The sequence below is a fragment of the Opisthocomus hoazin genome, chromosome 2 (assembly GCF_030867145.1).
Source record: "Opisthocomus hoazin isolate bOpiHoa1 chromosome 2, bOpiHoa1.hap1, whole genome shotgun sequence".
Taxonomy (NCBI): Eukaryota; Metazoa; Chordata; class Aves; order Opisthocomiformes; family Opisthocomidae; genus Opisthocomus; species Opisthocomus hoazin.
The window spans coordinates 69045497-69064451 of NC_134415.1; the positions used below are offsets into that span (position 1 = coordinate 69045497).

At 42.5% G+C, this 18955-nt stretch overlaps 1 protein-coding gene across 1 annotated transcript in view; it reads left to right on the plus strand.

The window, feature by feature from the left end:
- Positions 1-612: 612 nt before the first annotated feature.
- Positions 613-18955, plus strand: part of SAMD3 (sterile alpha motif domain containing 3) — a 47332-nt gene continuing 28989 nt past the window's right edge. The window contains exons 1-4 of the mRNA XM_009931972.2: positions 613-842; positions 3738-3832; positions 4569-4758; positions 10305-10412. Of these exons, the coding sequence (XP_009930274.2) occupies positions 3754-3832; positions 4569-4758; positions 10305-10412 (377 nt within the window). The 5' untranslated portion in view covers positions 613-842; positions 3738-3753. The remainder of the gene's footprint in view (positions 843-3737; positions 3833-4568; positions 4759-10304; positions 10413-18955) is intronic.

An 18955-nucleotide genomic window follows, 5' to 3' on the forward strand; every position in this document is an offset into this window, starting at 1 on the left:
CCTGCGGAGGCAGGGTGACAGCTTGCGCAGCCCAGCTCTCTCCATCAGTGGTGTTACGTAGGCAAGGAAGTTAAGTGACCAGCCTTGTGGAGGCGGGGGGGGGGGGGGCTGACCACCAAGACCCCCTCCACAAACACCCACCAACTCATTTCAACAACTTTTGGGATGCACAGCAGTACCTCTTGCCCAAGGAGGGACAACAGGTACCCGAAGTGTTGAAGACAATCTCTGAACCTCAGCTGATTAATGCTTGTTGAACAGCAGCCAGGGTTCCAGATAAGGAACATCTCATGGTGACAGACCCGCTCAGCGGAGGAGGTTGTTACACTGAATCACCCCCTGTCAGAAGAACAAACACTTGGTATCTTTAACCAAGGACATGCTGGAGCAACTGGACCTTGAGAAGAACAGTTAATTAAGATGTTTTATGTATGTTGCAAACTTGGCAGCAGAACTGAAAATTCATGTATCCTTAGTCGAACTTCCCTCATTATAATACTAAAAATCAGACCCCCTGAGCTGGAGTCCCTGGCCCAAGCAAAGACCTTCACTCACTGAGCATGCCTAGTGAATTTTAGGAGCACTGTAGCTTTAAACGGGAGCAAGACGGGAACTAACCAATCCTAGTTAGGAGGGCATGGCTCATAGGCGGTACTAACATTTTTAACTGCATAAATATGAGATGTGATTGTAAGCAGGTGTGCTTGCTTTGTGGGAAACCCCCTAGCACCCAGGCTTGTGCAACCCTGAAGTACATGAAAAGGAGAGCGGGCAAGCTCCTTGGTGTGTGCCCACCACCGCAGGACCCTGACCACCAGCAGAGACCGTCGCTGGATCCAAGGGTGGTCATATCTTTTATCTTTCCTTTTGTTTTTCTCTCTTTCTATATCTCTGACTTTCTAGGCACATAAGGTAATGTTGCTGGTAGTCTGTCAATCTGTTATATTTTGGGGTTTCGTAAAATCAGACATTATGCTGTTGTAAGCTTTGCCAAGTCAATATCTGTTCTAACCCCACTGTGCTAGAAGTAATGATATGAAGTTGCAAAGTTACCATCTTTTGTAATTCCAGTGAATTTCAAGTAAAGCTTTGTAGTTTGGCTCTTAGGTCATTGTTGTGACTCCTGGGTGCGGCACAAAGAATTGAAAACTCACCTTCCCCTTTTCCCACTGAGTGGGACAGGACACGTACTAGTCTCCTCATAGGATAAAGCAGTGACTTTTCCACCATTTTAATGTATCTCTCTACTTTTACACTACTTGGTTGATAAGGCAAGTATCTTTCTGCTTTGCATTCAGTTTTGTCTTCCAAGTTTTTGAAGCCTTTTTTTTTTGCCCTACTCTTTGCAAGGAAGTAAGAAGTGTGACAGGAAGGTGTGATTTTTAATTTACACCAGAGTTCTCAACAAATAATGACTTTTCACACCCTGTTATTGCTGCTTAGCCTGGGGGAGGAGTTGTACGGCTACTGTTGTCATATCAAATTAAATCCACTCATGTAATTCAGGAATACATTCCTCTTAAACTTAACCCTTTTAAGTTGCCAAAGTCTACTGGCACAAGAGCACAAGCTGAAGGGCATCTGTTTTGAGGCTCTCTGCTGTTGAAGGATCAAAATGGAAATGTTCTTATTCAAGGATGCTGTGCATTTTTTTTGGTAGTGCAGTGGACCAGAACATGATAAGGTTTATGTGGGTGAATCCTCACGTTAGCCTGGAGTTCACTGCAGGCTCAGGACATGTTCATGGATGTATTTTAAGAAAGAAAATGCTTGGCCAACGATGCCAGACACTCCTGTTCTCATCTGAAAAACTTCCTTGAATAATTTCCTCTGTAGTTGTTTTCTGTGGATTGCAAGCATGGTCATGGAGCACTTGGTGCTCCTTTGTGTAGTAGAACTAAAACACATTAATAAGAAAATCACCCTCGGAGAGAGTTCTTTTCTGTTGAACTGGAAGAGTAGGACAAGCTTTGCCTTTGTAAGTAATCTTCTCTTGAGGATGTTGCTGTTGATTTTGGTAAGCGGTGTAGCCCTGTAGTTGGTTGAACTCAGCATTATATAAGTATGTACAGAAGGTCAGTCTGACCTGAGTATTTAGCTAAAATATGTACTCTAGGCTTAATGGAAGGCCAAGATATATGTTAAATTGACAAGGGTGATTAAAGCAGGAACATCTAATCAGGAAGTACTGTCCTTGGGAACAAACTTTCCAAAGTCTTGGAAAACTATGTAAACTAATTAAGATGTTTTGGGACAATTTGGAACTGTCAGCAGAAGAATGATAAAGCATGCCTAAATCAACTATCCTCATTATAGCACTAGAAATGACACCCCTTGAGCTGGAGACCCCGTCCCAAGCAGAGACCCTTAACCTCGAGCATGCATAGTAGATGAAAATGATTGTGAAAACATACGTAAACTACTAACCAATTGCTGTGTAGTAGGTGTTGCTAGGGGAAGTACTAACTCTGTCTGCATTGTGTAAATTCTGTTACAAGTGTGTCAGAAAGGTGTGCTAGCGTAGTCAGTTGAACTCAGCATCATACAAGTATGCATACAAGGTCAGTCTGACCCAAGCATTTAGCTAAAATATATACTCTAGGGTTAACAGAAGGTCAAGATGTTGACAGGAGTGGCTGATACAGGAACGCTTAATCAGGAACTACTGTCCTTGGAAAGGAAGTATATGTTGGAAAAGTATGTAAGCTAATTAAGATGAACAATTCAGAGCCATCAGCAGAAGAATGATAAAGAGCACCCTTAAGCAAACTATCCTCATTATAATACTAAAAATCACACCCCTTGAGTTGGACACCCCGGCCCAAGCAGACACTCTGATTTAATGGACATGCATAGTAAATTTCCAGAGTATAACATCTTCAAACTGAAGTGAGACAAGAACTACCCAGTTGTAGTCAGGAGGACATGGCTGATACACAGAACTGACGTTTTTGACTGTCTAAATATGCAATGTGATTATACCCAGGTGTGCTAGCTTTGGGGAGTTACCACCTAGCACCTGATTTTGTGCAAAACCAGAGATAAACGGCTCTTCGGGCTCTGTGCACGTCCTGGATGTTACACACCGGCTCATGAGCTCCGTGTGTGAGACACAACTGTGTCACAATTCAAGCCGGCCCCGTCTGCGGGGGAGCGCTGGAGTTGGGAGGACGGGGCCAGCCACGAACTAGGGGAGTAGCCCCCTCCCCTCCATTTTCCAGGAGCTTTATTGCCCCTGATTGCTGGTAATCAAGGGTTAAGTATTTGCTTGGGTACCTGCTTGGTGGTGCAGAGCGGGTTAAGGCGTTTGATTTACTATAAACATGTATGTGACAGACTCTTCTCTGATGGTGTGGTGGTTTTGTGGTGGGTTTTTTTTTTTTTTTCTTTCTGTAAAATGTCAGCCATTTCCTGATGAGCCTGGTGGTGGTGGTGAATTTCACACCTTTTTTCTTCTGTGTGGAAACCTGGGTGTTAATGGTACTGGAGCAGGTCGTGTTTTATAAGGAATGAGGCTGTCTCTTTGAGCAGAGGGAAAGCAGGGGAGGGAGAGGAGGTGAAGAAAGGGATCCAAGCAAACTGCCACTTGCAACAGGCATTCGTTGGATTATTTTGCACTGTTTTTATTCAGAGCATGTAAATGTAACATTATTTGCAAAGTGCATTTTTTTCCTGTGAAGTGTTGGATTTCAGTTTAGAGTTCAGCATAAAAATAATCCTCTCTCTTCATTTCACAGTGAAATTTACTTGAAGATGGAAAATTGGTCGGTTGATCAAGTCTGCAAGTGGTTGAGACAGATGAATTTAGGAGAACTAGTTCCTAAGTTTCGTGGTAAGCATTTTTGTTGTTTGTGTGGGGTCTGTTCAGTGTTTCTTTCTGTGCCTTTAACTACCTACTTTGTTTTGGGGCACATATATATATATGTTAACTTCAGACTTTTATAGAAATGTATTAAGGTGAGAACTGACATAGATCTGATAAAGTAAGTGTGTAGATTTATTACAAACTGTCTGAGAAATGCTGGGGGATGAGATTAAGCCTGTGTATAAATAGATACACCTTGAATCAGAACTGGCAGTTTAAAAGGCTTAACAGGACCTATTTTATATTGTATAAACCTTTTGAAATAATGCAACTGTAGTGTGTAAATGTTTTATGTCTGAGCATATAAACACTACAGAAGGATGCATGAGAAACTGTCATGTGGACAGGCTATTTGTTGTGTGCTTTCTTAAAAAGCTTGCTTTCCTTCATTAAGGAAGTGACAGCCTGCTGCGGTCTAAGCAAGGCCTGTTTTAAAGCATTAAAATAGTCAGCTCACTACTTCTGTACTTTTCAGCCTTGGCTTTTTGTCATGGGAAGGTATCTGGCCAGTGACTAGGACTCCTGGCACTGCTTGGGAAAGGACAGGAGCTAAAACATAATCTTTTTCACAGTTGAATCACCAGTAGAAAGAATCCTTGCCTTTGACCTGTCCTCCTCCATCATCATGTTTTTAGCCATATAGAACGTTACTGTAACTATAAAATTATTTTACATTAATTCTTTAATCCCCTTCAACCTACAGAAGAAGAAGTAAGTGGAGCAGCTCTTCTGGCTCTTAATGATCGTATGGTGCAGCAGCTGGTGAAGAAGATTGGGCACCAGGCAGTACTGATGGATCTGATTAATAAATATCAGCAACAAAAAAGTGGGCTAGAATCCCTTACATACCGTTCTGAAACGGCTTCTTCAAAATTCCCAGAAATAATCAGCGGGTGAGTTTGTACAAGGCACAGAAAATATCATCCGGGGTATAGCTGTATTCTTTTCATAGCATTGCAAAACTGGCATTTACTAGCTCTTCAGCTGCAAGTTGCAACTGTTTTTTGTACTTTGAATATCTCTAACAACATGTGAAATGCAAACTAAGGTTATTACCTTGTGGTTTTAAGCAGGGCATCAACATTCCTGAAGAATACCATTAATTAATTTAAACTGTTCTTCATTTCCAGTTCTAGGACATAGTTTTCATCTGGATGAAGCATCATCAGACTTTCACTATAGCTAAAATTTTCTGCATTTGCAAAATTAAGCTTTTGAAGCACTTAATTTTAAATGTTTGCAAGTCTTGGAGTAAAGTCATGTTTTAGCCAGAGATAGAGTTTGTGTCACAGATGTATTTAAATTCAGTCTCTCAAAGGAAGCTCTGAATTTTATCTAGGCACTTACGCAGGTAATAATCTTACTGTATGGAACTGGATAGATTTTTAGAAAACAAATTCCACAGAGCTTGTCTTCACTGAGCATGTTCTGACTCTTGGTTGAGCAGGGTTTTGTTTGTGTTTTTTGGGGGGAAGGACAGAGGTTGTCTGTATATTTTTTTGGTTGGGTGTTTTGCTGTGGGTTGGTTGGAGTTTTTTGGTTTTGGTATTTTTTATTGGTTGGCTTGGTTTGGTTCCCCACAACCCTCCCCTCCATTCTGATCTATTGTAAGTCTTGCAGAAGTATTTTTTTCTGGATGTCCTGGCTGAGGAGAGACATCCTGAGCTCTCAGAGTGGTCTCTTGTAAGCGCAAGGAACCTGACAGTAGAGGATGTCTTGCCATGAATGCAAAAAGCCCTTTTTCAAAGGAAAGAACTATAGCACTAAGCCTGCATTAGTACACAGTAGTACCCCAGTAGGAGCATATCTGTAGAGCATTCTCTGTGGAATTTGCCTTCATCTGAAAGGAGTCCAGGTTGTGCACTGAGACGACCCTGCAGTGCAAACCAAAGCACGGTAAATGGTGATGACTGGGTTATTTGCAACCAAATTGCAATCATGAGCAGGACCAAACTGCTCACATAGATACATTCTCTTGTCCTTGTGGAAGTATTTATGCAAGCCCTTGGGTAAATAGTCCTGCATGGTTGAGGGGAAGGGCAGATGCAGGAGAAAGACAATGTCACTGCATGTATGATTTATCACAGACCTGAAGTGTGTAATCACAGCCAGTCTCGGTTCTCTGCACCAGGTTCCTGCCTCACTTGATTTATAGGAAGCTCTCTCTTTGGAGGTAGAGCAGGTGTCTGCTGTGAAGAAGACTACTGTATATGAGCCCTGTATTTCATCCAAAATGCAGTAGCTATATAGTGATTTCAGCATGGGGTTTCAGAAGAAAACAGGTCCTTATGCTTAGGCAAATATAAAGGCTGCTTTGGATATTTAGATTTCATCCTTGATTCTGTCAGGGATGTTTGGCTAGACTGTGTCTCAGGGGTGACTGGTCCCTGCGTGCTTCGAGTCCTGCAAGTTAGGCCTTACTGTCTCACAAAGAATGGGCAGCTGCAGTAGTGCGAGGGTACAGCTTCTCAGTGAAGTTCTGCGGACTGCAAAAAAACTGAAGGCTGGAAATCTCAAATATGAATGAAAGTAATGGACCTTAAAATCTTTCCCTACCTAGTCGTCTTGCCTGGAAAATAAGATGCTAGTATTCTTCCATTTAGATGAAAGTTAGGTAAATAAGCTGCTGTTTCCGAAACATTTCCTCCGTCAGAGTCAAGAACCACAGAAGAAAACTCAAACACAGAATCACAGAATGTTCGGGGTTGGAAGGGACCTCTGTGGGTCATCTAGTCCAACCCTCCTGCTGAAGCAAGGTCACCTACAGCAGGCTGCACAGGACCCTGTCTAGGCGGGTTTTGAGTATCTCCAGAGAAGGAGACTCCACAACCTCCCTGGGCAGCCTGTTCCAGTGTTCCGTCACCCTCAGAGGGAAGAAATTCTTCCTCATGTTCAGACGGAACTTCCTGTGCTTCAGTTTGTGCCCATTGCCCCTTGTCCTGTCACTGGGCACCACTGAAAAGAGCTTGGCCCCATCCTCCTGACACCCACCCTTGAGATATTTGTAAGTATATATTAGGTCCCCTCGCAGCCTTCTCTTCTTCAGGCTGAACAAGCCCAGCTCCCTCAGCCTCTCCTCATAGGAGAGATGCTCCAGAAGCATGTTTTCAAGAAATGCATTCAGTCGTGTATTTTAGGATGAGTTAAAAAGATGCAGTTTGGGGTACAGAATGATCAAAATGCTCCGTCAGTAAAAACAGTATTTTCTTATAAAACTAAAAGCTGTATCTTCATGTGCAGCTAGTTGTAGCTCTTATTTCTTAACTCTGGAGTGCTTGTATTAGTGGTGTAGTTTGAAATTATTTTGTCTGGTCAGCACATCTGGAACACAATCCTGTAACACAATCCTGTAACAATAATTTCTATTGACCTAATTCAAGGACTTATGACTAGATTAAAGTGTACAAGACACTGTTTTGAAGTAATGTAATTTTTTTTTTTTTTTTTGCAAGCTGCTTTGACACAGAGGAACAGAGTATGTGACAAAACCAAATATTCATAGATCCACAATATACGTGAATTGAACTCACTTTCCTCCGTTGCTCAGTGCTGTTAGGCTGAATTGCAGCCTTGGTCACAGGAGCAAATTCACCACACTGAGGTTCACAGTCAGTAGCATCCGTAGCGTGTGGTCCTACAGTGGCAGGGGACAACTATGAAAACTGAGTCTGCGTGTTCCTAGCCCTTCTCCTGTGGTGCATGAGTCCTGGTGAAAACCAGCCACGTTTTCTGTTTTGCAGAATTATTTACCAGGCAGGCCAGTTCCCAGACCTAGCTCACCCTGCCGGTACCAGTGCCAGGGTGGAGAAGGCATTGCTTAGCCAAAGGGGTGGTGTCTCACAAACGGAGCTCATTAACCAGGGTGTAATATCCAGGCCATGCACAGAGCCGAGACACCAGTTTGTTTCATGTCTGCGCAGAGATGGGTACTAGGTGGTAACTCCCCAAAGCTAGCACACCTGGGTACAACCACATCGCATATTTAGACAGTCAAAAACGACAGTTCCGCGTATCAGCCATGCCCTCCTGACTACGACTGGGTAGTTCTTGTCTCACTTCAGTTTAAAGATGCAGTACTCCTAAAATTTACTACACATGCTCAGTAACTGCTTGGGCTGGGGTTTCCAGCTCAAGGGGTGAGATTTTTAGGATTATAATGAGGATAGTTTGCTTAAGGGTGCTCTTTATTGTTCTTCTGCTGATAGCTCTGAATTGTTCAAAACTGTCTTAATTAGCTTACATACTTTTCCAACATATACTTCGTTCCCAAGGACAGTAGTTCCTGATTAAGCTTTCTTGTATCAGTCACTCTTGTCAACATCTTGACCTTCTGTTAACCCTAGAGTATATATTTTAGCTAAATACTTAGGTCAGACTGACCTCGTATGTATATTTGCATGATGCTGAGTTCAACTGACTACAGGGGCAGGGGAGAAAGCAGCACCACAGCAGTTGTCTTCTGGGTCAGCTGAAACAGCTGTGGAACTTCCAAGAGTTGCCAGCAGTATTTCTCGATTGTGTTTCTCACATGAATGCTATCCCCAGTGCTTGTTGGTGCGCTCCTGGCTGGCCACCTGTTTATCCTGGTGTCCTTAACATGTCTTCTAACTGCTTGTGAGTCGTGCTTGGCTCACCTCTCTGCTAGGAACAGAAATAAAGCCATTTGTTGGATGTGGAGTTTTGAGTATCATAGGTGAACATGTTCTGTGTGGAGATAATGAATTTGTGAAGGAACACTGAATATGAGTTACATCTCCAGCATTTTGGATTAGGACACAGTAATAGCATCTAGAGTCTGTCACTGGTGAGGTGGAAGCATTTTGGGTCATGTAGTAGCAGCTGCGTCTATATGCATATGAGGAGCTCACACAGATGTTACCAGGTAAACATCATGACGCTTTCCAATTCCAAGATCGATTGTTTCTAGGAGCCACACAGAGAGCATACTGGGTTTTTCTAGTTTTAATTGGATAGCTGAAAAAGAGATGTAATGATTCATGAAAAGGGGAAAGTCCCTTTACAACCTCAGCTAATGTTAATGTCACTTCCAATAACAGCCTTTCACGTGTGAGTGTAGCTGAGGCTGGAACAGTTTATAAAGCATCTGTGGAGTTCAGAGGCTCTGAAGAGATGAGGTACAGAAAGGAAGCTGCACCATCCCCAAAAAAGACTTCCAGGTGTCGTAACTTTGGGCAGGCTTGGTTCTTCTGTGTGTGTTTACATTTCCCTTTGCCTGGTTCTAGCAAGTCTCGGGAAGGTGTTAGCACCAGCGCTTGCAGTAGTGAAACTTCTGATAACGTCACCTTCGTGGTCTCATTATGAACATTTTTATGCTGTTTCCTAATTGATTCAGTAAGAAGCTGGGGAGTCTATTGGTAGGGTGAAGTGAATCTGTGTTCAGTGTTGACTGACATCGGGTTGTACGCAATGTGCTAACATTGAACAACGCGTGCAATCACGTTCCATGTTTCCCAGTCCTCAGGAGATGTAGCTTTAGCTTTGAATGAGCAAAGACTAATTGATTATAGCAAAAATTACAAACCCAGGGAAGAATGGAACCTCTGGCATCTGACTAGCAAAGTTACCAGCTTTGTTACCAACTTCTCGTGTTGTCTCTAAGTGAAAAAGTGGTAGATGACTGCCATGATTTCTTGGCAGCAAAATAGCAGCCCCTACCTTAGCTCTGCCTTTCCCCCAGTGCAGGGTAAAACTGCTGATGTTGGCTTCTACAGGGAAAGCATGAAGGAGAAATAACAGGAAAAAGAGGAGGGAGAGAGATGTAGATGCACACAGTAAATGGAAAGTAGTGGTTTAGACTGTCACATTGACAGCAAAGTGGGTATCTGCAGTTTTTGGTACTAGTGACAAGCTAGAGTTGGAGCACAAAGCCAGGAACAGAGGGATGTGAGACCAGGTGTCATTCAGGGATCTTATAGAGTGTCTGGAGAAACGTAAAGCTGACCCAGAGATTCAAGGTGGGCTTAAGCCTGAGAAAAAAAAAAATGCATGTTCAAGATTCTAGTTGAATAGAAATCACCTTACAATACTCTAAATCCCCCCCTACCCTTGCATGTTGTAATGGTTAGTTATTCCCTGAGATTTGGAGGTGCCAGGCTATAAAGATGGCAGCTACCCTGCAATGACAAGAAAGCTTGTTTCTTGGGTTTTGTAACTGTAGCAATTAGAATATCGCTCGGCAGTATTATTTACAGTCTTCCTTTTAACTTGTCAGAGTTTGATAATTGAACTGAGAGATGGATTGAGAGACATTAGCATCACTTAAAATCATGACTATTCAGTATGTTAAATTTTCTCCTTTTCTATTTCTGCCACTGGTATTTTAGAACCCTAAAATGCCTCTTTTCTATATGCCGCACAAAATTTGACAGTGAAAATCCTGTTTTCTTTCCTTTTTTCTGTTTTTTATTTTTTCTTTCAGGACTACTGACAGACAAATGGTAAATTCTGGTCCTGTGGTGCAGAAAAAATATATGTGCTCAACCGAAAATGAAGAAGGACTAGTTGATCACAGAGTGCTAAAGCAAAAGTGAGTTTATAATGCATTTACTGAATCTTCCTTACCTTTTGAAAATGACATAAACACTTTTTTGCTTGGTTAAGACTAAACAGATACTTTATAAAAAGTGATCCTAATTATTGGAGGCCAGGTTCACGTATATTTAAAAAGAAGCAGGAGCAGAAATTTAGGATTGAACGGAATGCAATAGTCAAATGGTGTTTTTTCTGCTCTCCATCCTCAGTGCTTGCTCATTATTTCATGTTGCCTCATGCAGAGGGCAAGATACAAGTTTGTCTTTATTTGTCTAATTTTTAGAAATCCTCTTTTACAGATGTGTTTTCAATGGCAATTTCAATTTCTGGCAAATTAATCATTACAGAATGGAATATGGCTACAACAAAAATCGTGCGCTTGAGGCACCTTAAATATAACACTTAGGAAGGCAGGCATGCTGGTTCATTTGCATGCTCATTTTCCTTGGGTATCAAAATAAGTTGTCTTAAAAACTGGAGGCAAGTGGAGGAGGTTTTGTTGTGGTTTTCTTTCTTTTTCTTTTTCTTTTTTTTTTTTCCTACACGTGCTTTCCCCTTTTGAGATAGGCAGTTAGTATTGAAAGAGTCCCACTCCTCTTTCAAGGTAATTGTTTTCTTGTTTGTGAAGCTTTCTCTACCGGTCATTGCCCCCGTTTATTCCTGCCTGCTAGAATTTCTTCCCCATAGATGTGACTGATGGCTTCAACATCAGTCTGGTATTCTGACATAAGGGAAGGTCTCTCTGTAAAAATGCCTATTTTATCACTTTTATAAAAGTAACAAGGAGTTAGGGATAAGGCTGTCTGGAAACAGAGGAGAGGACTTCGTGAATCACATAGTTAATGCTTTTAAAATAAAGTCCTGCTACAGGCTTCAGAAGAACAGAACAAAAAAAGCAAACTTGAAGATCCTGTCAGCATCATTGCCAATGAAACAAACCCAAATCACTTAACACCCTCAGAATAAACCATTAAAATGATCTTGCAATGATGGGTTTTCGCCTGTACTTTCAAAGGATGCTTCTTTTTAATTAATGATAAGTAATTTGCTTTGTGCTGTATAAAGAGTTTTAAATGGGTTGCGTGAATCAGTGTAACCCAGAATAGACTGGCTTTAGGAAGTGTTCTCAGCAAATGTTGCCAGTAGTAGCTTTTAAACACCCGTAACGGCTTGTTAAGGGAAAGGGACAGTAAAAGAGCAATGTCAGTTCACCTTGGGGCAATGGAGCAGAAGAGGAGGGAAGTCTGCTGCTGTAGATGGAAGTGCCCCTGCTCAGTGAAGCAGAAGATGCCCTAAAAGTCAGTGGAGCTGTGACAATCTGTAATCTTGAAGATACAAGTAAATTTTATGAGGTCTTCTCTTTAAAGGTCAAATGAGAAGCTGGCAAATGTCTTCCTCTGAAACAGCCCTTCCAACTGCCTAAGACTGAGGATGGAACTGAAGAGTCTTTGCATCCATTAACTGATGCACTAGGCTCATCCTTAGCTATATACTATTTTTGGAGGTGAATGCTGCTATTTAGATATGTCTATGACTTGAACAAGACTGAGAAATGTGATGTTATAGAGTTTAGGGTCGGTATTTTGGGGCTTTTTCCTGCCTTCCTTTCTCTACAGTATGCACTGCATTTTCAGCAGCCAATGGAGAACTTTAAGGTTTTATATGCTTGAGGGGATTCTGACAGTTATAAGCAGGTTGTAAAGGACTGAACAAGATGTTTGATTTAGAAATTTGAGTATGGAAAGAGAAAAAGTTGCTCTGACTATAATACAATGATAGATTCCTAGTCTTGAACATGGAAGTAAACCCCCCTGTCTATTCTGCTAATATACTTGCTTTGAAAGCTGGGTGGGTTGGTTGGTTGGTTTGTTTTCCACTCAAGTTCCAGCCTATAGATTTAGGTGCTGTGATAAGAAGTGATTTTCCATGTTGAATTAATGGTCGCTGTTTATTGTATTTTGGCATAATGTTAATCTGATATTTCTGTTACATCAAGTTGCGGGTTTTTTCCATTCCTTCAAATTTGGAATGTTTGAAGTCTATCCATGTGTTTCTCCCTGCCCCCACAGTCTTTCATCTTAACTAATGGGGAAAAGGAAGCTGTAGTAGTATAGGGAGGTGGTTCTGCAAATGCAATGCTCCGTACTGCTTTATTCTGAATAAAAAAGAGAGTAGGTACCCATTTCTCATCACCCAGGCCAGATTTGGAAAAGCAGCTAAGAACAAGGAAGATTTCCACTTCTCTTTAGTGGGGGTTCTCACCTCATGCATTTGTTTGGTGGCAGAGCAGTTCATAGAAGTGCTTCTAGTGTCAATTCTGCCAGGGTTCAGTCTAATTCAGTGGGGTTGGTTTCAATGGTTGATATTTGGCCAGGGTTACACTTGTAGCCTCAGTCTCTTCACTTTTCCCGTCTGAAAAAAGAACTTTCTGTGGTTCCCCCACCCTCACCCCCCAAAAGACCCATGCGATGTGACTACAGCTTCAATAACTGGCATGGTTTTGCTTGAAGTGAATTTGTGGGTGCTTTTATGGATTATTAGTGCTGCTGAATTGGCTCAGAGTTTCTTTGTATCTTTCCTGGGTAGACAGTGTTAAGTATACTCTTCTTTATCACTAAATATTACAACAATATCAAAGAAGATTGTTTAAACACAAAAATAAAGAATAAGTGGCTGCAGCAATTGTATAATTTTATTTTTCATGTATTGAAATTGTGCATACGTATAACCAGATGAGGTTTGTATGTTACCTCAGCAGAATAAATTTTTACCACCAACTACAGAAGTAAAAACAGACAGTCTTCTTGTTAATCTCCCAAGAAGATCAATCTTGAAGCAGTGCTTTTCTGTGAAGACAATGAGATAGCTGCAGAAGATGATTCAATAAATACATTTGCTCTATACCTTTTTAGTTTTCTGTATTGGAGTACCAGCAGTTGCATGGCTCCCAGCAGCCTGGTGTTTATCTTGTTGCTAAGACAGAGGCTGTCATTACTTGCAAATACCTGACACTGCTGTGAAAAACCAGCCTTTTATTAGTTGGTTTATATGTCCTGTCTGCCTTTACTCAAGGTGCTTGTTTATCAAATGACATCCCTAAAACATCTCTTTCTCACTCTTTCCAACATGACGGTCCAGCTGTTTTCCTTCAGGAGCGATGTCCTGGTGCAGGTTTATTTATACATTTATGCTTTCTATAAAAATGTGTTCTGTAGCTCTTGAGTGCTGTGTAACAGATTTACTGTCTGAACACCTTGAAGTAATTTGCTCAGAACAGGCTCACGTGGACAAGCAGGATAACAGATCTTCTGGCCAGCCTTGACAGCCTTGAACTTCTCTGTTTGTGAATTTGGAAGATGTGGTCAGTGTTCCACTAAACCTGGGCCTGCCAAGTGTTCATATACCAGTAAGGCCGTTTCCAGCATTGACATTATATTGGTGCTGGTGCCCACATAAATTTGGGCTAATACCAAGGACAATGAATTGGAATATTTATTTTAAAATAAACTTGGTTCCCATCTCCAAGGTGGCCATGCTGGCCTGCACGGTGGCAGTCATTCATCCGTTGGCTTAGTGAAACCATCTTGTCTGCTGCGACCCCTCTCAAGGTCGGGCACCCGCCAGCGGGCACCAGTGCAGCGTTTGAACTAGTAGCACCCCGCTGATGAGGACTGCAGGTGAGTGGAGCACGGAGCTCTGTTAACGATGCTGTACATCTCCTTAGCTAGGACACTCTCGTATCTGGTTCGGTTGGACTGCAGGCAGTTGCGCTGACTGCTGGGTAGTTGCACGTCAGGTGTGTTTTAGTTTTGACACGTCATTCGGCTAATGGTCTGTACAGAGGTCCTTCCTTTGCTTCCCCATTACCCAGGCATTGATACTGTTAGTCTGTGTTTAACATGTTTTATCAGAAACACACTTCTGCATGTGCTTTAAAAAGAAAAGAAAAAAAAGCAGAGTAGCTGGCCTGAAACACTGTCACTTAGTCAATTATTTCAGATAATTTGCTTCCTTTACACGAGAGACCAAATATTGCTTTTATGTGTATATTTGTATGCACATATGCAACTATGTCTGTCTGTCTTGTCCAGAAGTACAGATATTAGATGCTTCCTTTGTTATACCTTTACAGCAACTAACATTTAGGGATTCTGAAACCGTAAATTGCATCTAGGCCATTATTTTTAGCAGTGATTGACTGAAATTTGCTTCCATAAATTGTCTTAATGCTTCTGAAGCAATTTATTGTTTCAGTAGTAGATTGCCCTGCTGAATGATATATCATAATCACAGAATGTTAGGGGTTGGAAGGGACCTCTGTGGATCATAGAGTCCAACCCCCCTGCCGTAGCAGGGTCACCTACAGCAGGCTGCACAGGACGTTGTCCAGGTGGGTCTTGAATATCTCCAGAGAAGGAGACTCCACAACCTCCCTGGGTAACCTGTTCCAGTGCTCTGTCACCATTAGAGTGAAGAAGTTCTACCTCATGTTCAGCTGGAACTTCCTGTGCTTCAGTTTGTGCCCATTGCCCCTTGTCCTGTCGCTGGGCACCACTGAAAAGAGTGTGGCCCCTTCCTCCTGTCGCCCACCCTTCAGATATTTATAGGCATTTATAAGGTCCCCTCTCAGCCTTTTCTTCTTCAGGCTGAACAAGCCCAGCTCCTTCAGCCTTTCCTCGTAGGAGAGATGCTCCAGTCCCCTCATCATCCTCGTAGCCCTCCGCTGGACTCTCTCCAGTAGCTTCTCATCTTTCTTGAAGTGGGGAGCCCAGAACTGGACACAGTACTCCAGATGAAGCCTCACTAGAGCAGAGTAGAGGGGAAGGAGAACTTCCCTCGACCTGCTGGCCACACTCTTCTTAATGCACCCCAGGATCCCTTTGGCCTTCTTGGCAAGCAGGGCACATTGCTGCCTCATGGTTAACCTGTCGTCCACCAGCACTCCCAGGTCCCTCTCCGCAGAGCTGCTCTCCAGCAGGTCAGCCCCAAGCCTGTACTGGTGCATGAGGTTATTCCTCCCCAGGTGCAGGACCCTGCACTTGCCCTTGTTGAACTTCATCAGGTTCCTCCGCGCCCAACTCTCCAGCCTGTCCAGGTCTCGCTGAATGGCAGCACAGCCTTCCAGTGTATCCACCAGTCCTCCCAGTTTTGTGTCATCAGCAAACTTGCTAACTCTTCATCCAGGTCATTGATGAAGAAATAGAAAAGTAATTTCTTCTTTCTTTGTTATAATGATTCCTTATAATTTCACTTCAATTGTTACAACAGTTTTTATGAAGATGGAGTATCTGTGGGGTTTGGTTTGTGTAGGGTTTGGGAGAGATTCTTTAAATTTAGGCTTTCAATTTACGTGCTTGTGAGAATTTCTGCCACTTTTTTTAAAGTCAGCATTTCATGTCTCTGTCATTGCAGCAGGAAGCTTAAGAATATTAACTAGAAGATTCACAATAATATCTTCTCTGTGCTTATTGCCTCAGTATTTTGGAAGTTAGGGCAACTGGACTCATGGTTTTGGAGCGCTTGAGGTCAGCAGAGCTGAATTTATTGATATGGTGCTGTGAGTCTTCCATGAAAGTTTGCAGGAAAAAAAAATTTGAATCTCCTTTCTTCCACACCAGAAATAAGCAGTCTTGCAAATGACTTGCAGGAGATACTAGCTTCATTGCCTTGTTAAGGTCTAGCGAAGTTGTAAAAGCAACAACAAAACCCACTCAAATACGTGAAATTCTTTGGGTACAGTATAACACATCTTATACGGGTGAATGCAAATTAACCCTGTTTCTTTAAAATGGCCTGATTTAGCTGGCAGTTCTGTCGGTCGGATTCCCCACGGAGCACTTTCTCTCCTCGGTCTGTAACCCACAGATGCTGCCCTCACATGAGGTGGAAGTGCAGAGCCTTCACTTACGTCATGCAGCTCCTCGGAATGGAAACTGTCAAAAAAGCTTGACTCCCTCTAGAAGAAGGTTGTGTTTGCATCTCTGAAACTTTCTTTAAAGCTGATTAATTTTGTCTGTAACTTTGTACTCGTGCTGAACCCGATGATTTCTATAGCAAGGGTTCTGCAGGGAGAGCTGGAAGTGTGGCTGCTCTGGGAAACCAGCAGCCTCAGTGTGTCTGTCGGCTCCCTCGTCCCAGCCTTGCTGAAGCTAGAGCTGCTGCAGGTGACTCCTCGTTCAGCCTAAACAACACCTGCCCCCATGGTTAGAGGGAAATGAAAAAGTAAAAGACATCATCAGGCACTAGGTAGACTGCAAATCCCAGGCTCCAGGCAATAGCTGGGAAACTCCACATTTGTGCTGGCAAGTACGAAATGGTGGTGAAGCACATGAAGAGAAAGTCATCAGAATCTTTCAGCCACAGGTCTCAGAACTGTGTGTAGAAAAGAGAGCCCTATTTTATCCTACTATTTAGAGGGGAAAAAGAGTTTCTTTGGATATTTATTCATCTGTCATCGTTTCTTCCTTTTGATGGAAACAACCTTTACAACCTTAAATATCATTGTACAGTTGAAAGTATATTATATGTGTGTTAGGGAAAAGGAACATTTTCTACAGCTGCAGAATTTTGCTTCCTTCACCTCTGCGAGTTCCAGGTTTTCTTTTCTCTTCTGTTTCTTCCTTGGCTTTGTATATGTGGACTTTTTCCAGCCTGCAAAACTTCAGGCAGGAATCTCTTGCTGACGTTTGGTGGGGACATGTGAAAGGCTAGACCTTCACCTGGGAAAAATGGGAATCTATTGAGGCTCCACCTGTGTGCTGAGTTCTATCTGGATGTGCTGAACATGGAAACCCATTGGTGTCAGCAAAGTTCTGCTCAGCTGTGCTGTCTTCTGAGCTGCTGGGACTTCAGCAGATACAAGATGTTGCAATGGGTACCATAGGCTCATGGACTTCAGTAAAGCAGAAAACAAGAAAAGCGCGTGGCACGCAGCTTTTTATGCAGGTGGTCAGTTGGCCTGTAAGTCACTTCGTTTCTGAAATGAACTAGTTAGATGCAGAAAAGTGATCCTTCTTACCACTATGCTCAGAGGCATAATAATGACAAAATCATGTGATCTAGTATTTGAACCTGTTTCTGGGTATCTACTGCACTTTGCACAGCTATCTTGATTGATTTGTCTATATTGATGACAAGATTAGTTTTACTGACTTGTAACAGCTGATTTAGTCAGCTCTGTCTCTGCGTGAGGTTGCATGGATACTGAGCTCGGAGACCGTGATGCTGTGGTCACTCACCACTACCGCTCTTCTCTGCAGTGCGATCTAAAATCTTCATAGAATGATCCAAGTGATGCTGCAAGTGTGTGAAAATCTTTGCCTTTTTGGCAGTAAAACAAGATATTCCCTGGGATCAGGGATCCTAGGGGTTATAGAATTCAAATAGTTGGGGTTTCAGAGGGTTGCGTTTTTTGTTTTATTTTGGGGGTTTTTGCCAGCTAAAGGAGACAAACAGCTCCTCCCAAAGTTATGTTATTTTGTAGTTTCATGTCTCAATAAACATTCTGTGCATGAGCAGTGTAAGGATGTAATGGAGCCAAAGAAAGAAACAGCTGTGTGAAATGGTGCTGTGACTTGGTACGGGAAGTAAAGCAGTCATCTACAAAAGCGGAGTGGTCAAAAGCTCTGTGATTGGTCGTGCCCTTGCTGAAGATATGCTTCTTAGGATGCTGTTCCATATTGAAGCTAAACATAAAGAGACCATCTTGCTTCATCGGCGCTAGTGTTTGTCTCACCTCATGGGGAGTCATTAGAATCATAGAATCATAGAAAGTTTTGGGTTGGAAGGGACCCCTAGAGGTCATCTAGTCCAACCCCCCCCTCAGGGAGCAGGGACACCGCTAACTAGATCAGGTTGCTCAGAGCCCCGTCCAACCTGGTCTTGAATGTTTCCAGGGATGGGGCCTCCACTACCTCTCTGGGCAACCCGTTCCAGTGTTTCACCACCCTCATTGTAAAGAATTTCTTCCTTATATCCAGCCTAAACCTACCCTGTTTTAGTTTAAAACCATTACCCCTCATCCTGTCACTGTTGTGTCTACTAAAACGCTTGTCCCCATCTTTCCTGTAGGCTCCATTCTGGAGACCTGAACTGTGAGAAAACTAAACCAAGAAGAAAAATTAAGAATTTCATCACTGTAGCTCCTTGAAGTAACTAGCTGCAGGGTTAGAGGCTTCCCACTACCGATAAGAAAGGGGTAGAGGCATGTGACAGCAGGGGAGAGGGGGACTGACATTGGGAGGAGGTAACCACCGCATTGATTTAGCTGCAGCATCAAATATTTCAAGAACAGAGAATAGAAAAGATACAGTAATTTGCATTTTGGGATCTTGTCCTTATCTCTGTCTCAGGCTAGATAGAAGGCTAGAGAGGGATGGTTAGAAACAGGCTATGTATCTTTGTACCTATATCTCCAACTCTAATGCTGTTCTCCTCAATCAAGGAAGGTTTTGGCTATATGCATAAAACCCAGTGCACGTACAGTTTAATTGAACTGTACTTTTAGTTAAACAAGTTTGCATGTGACCATTTCTGGGG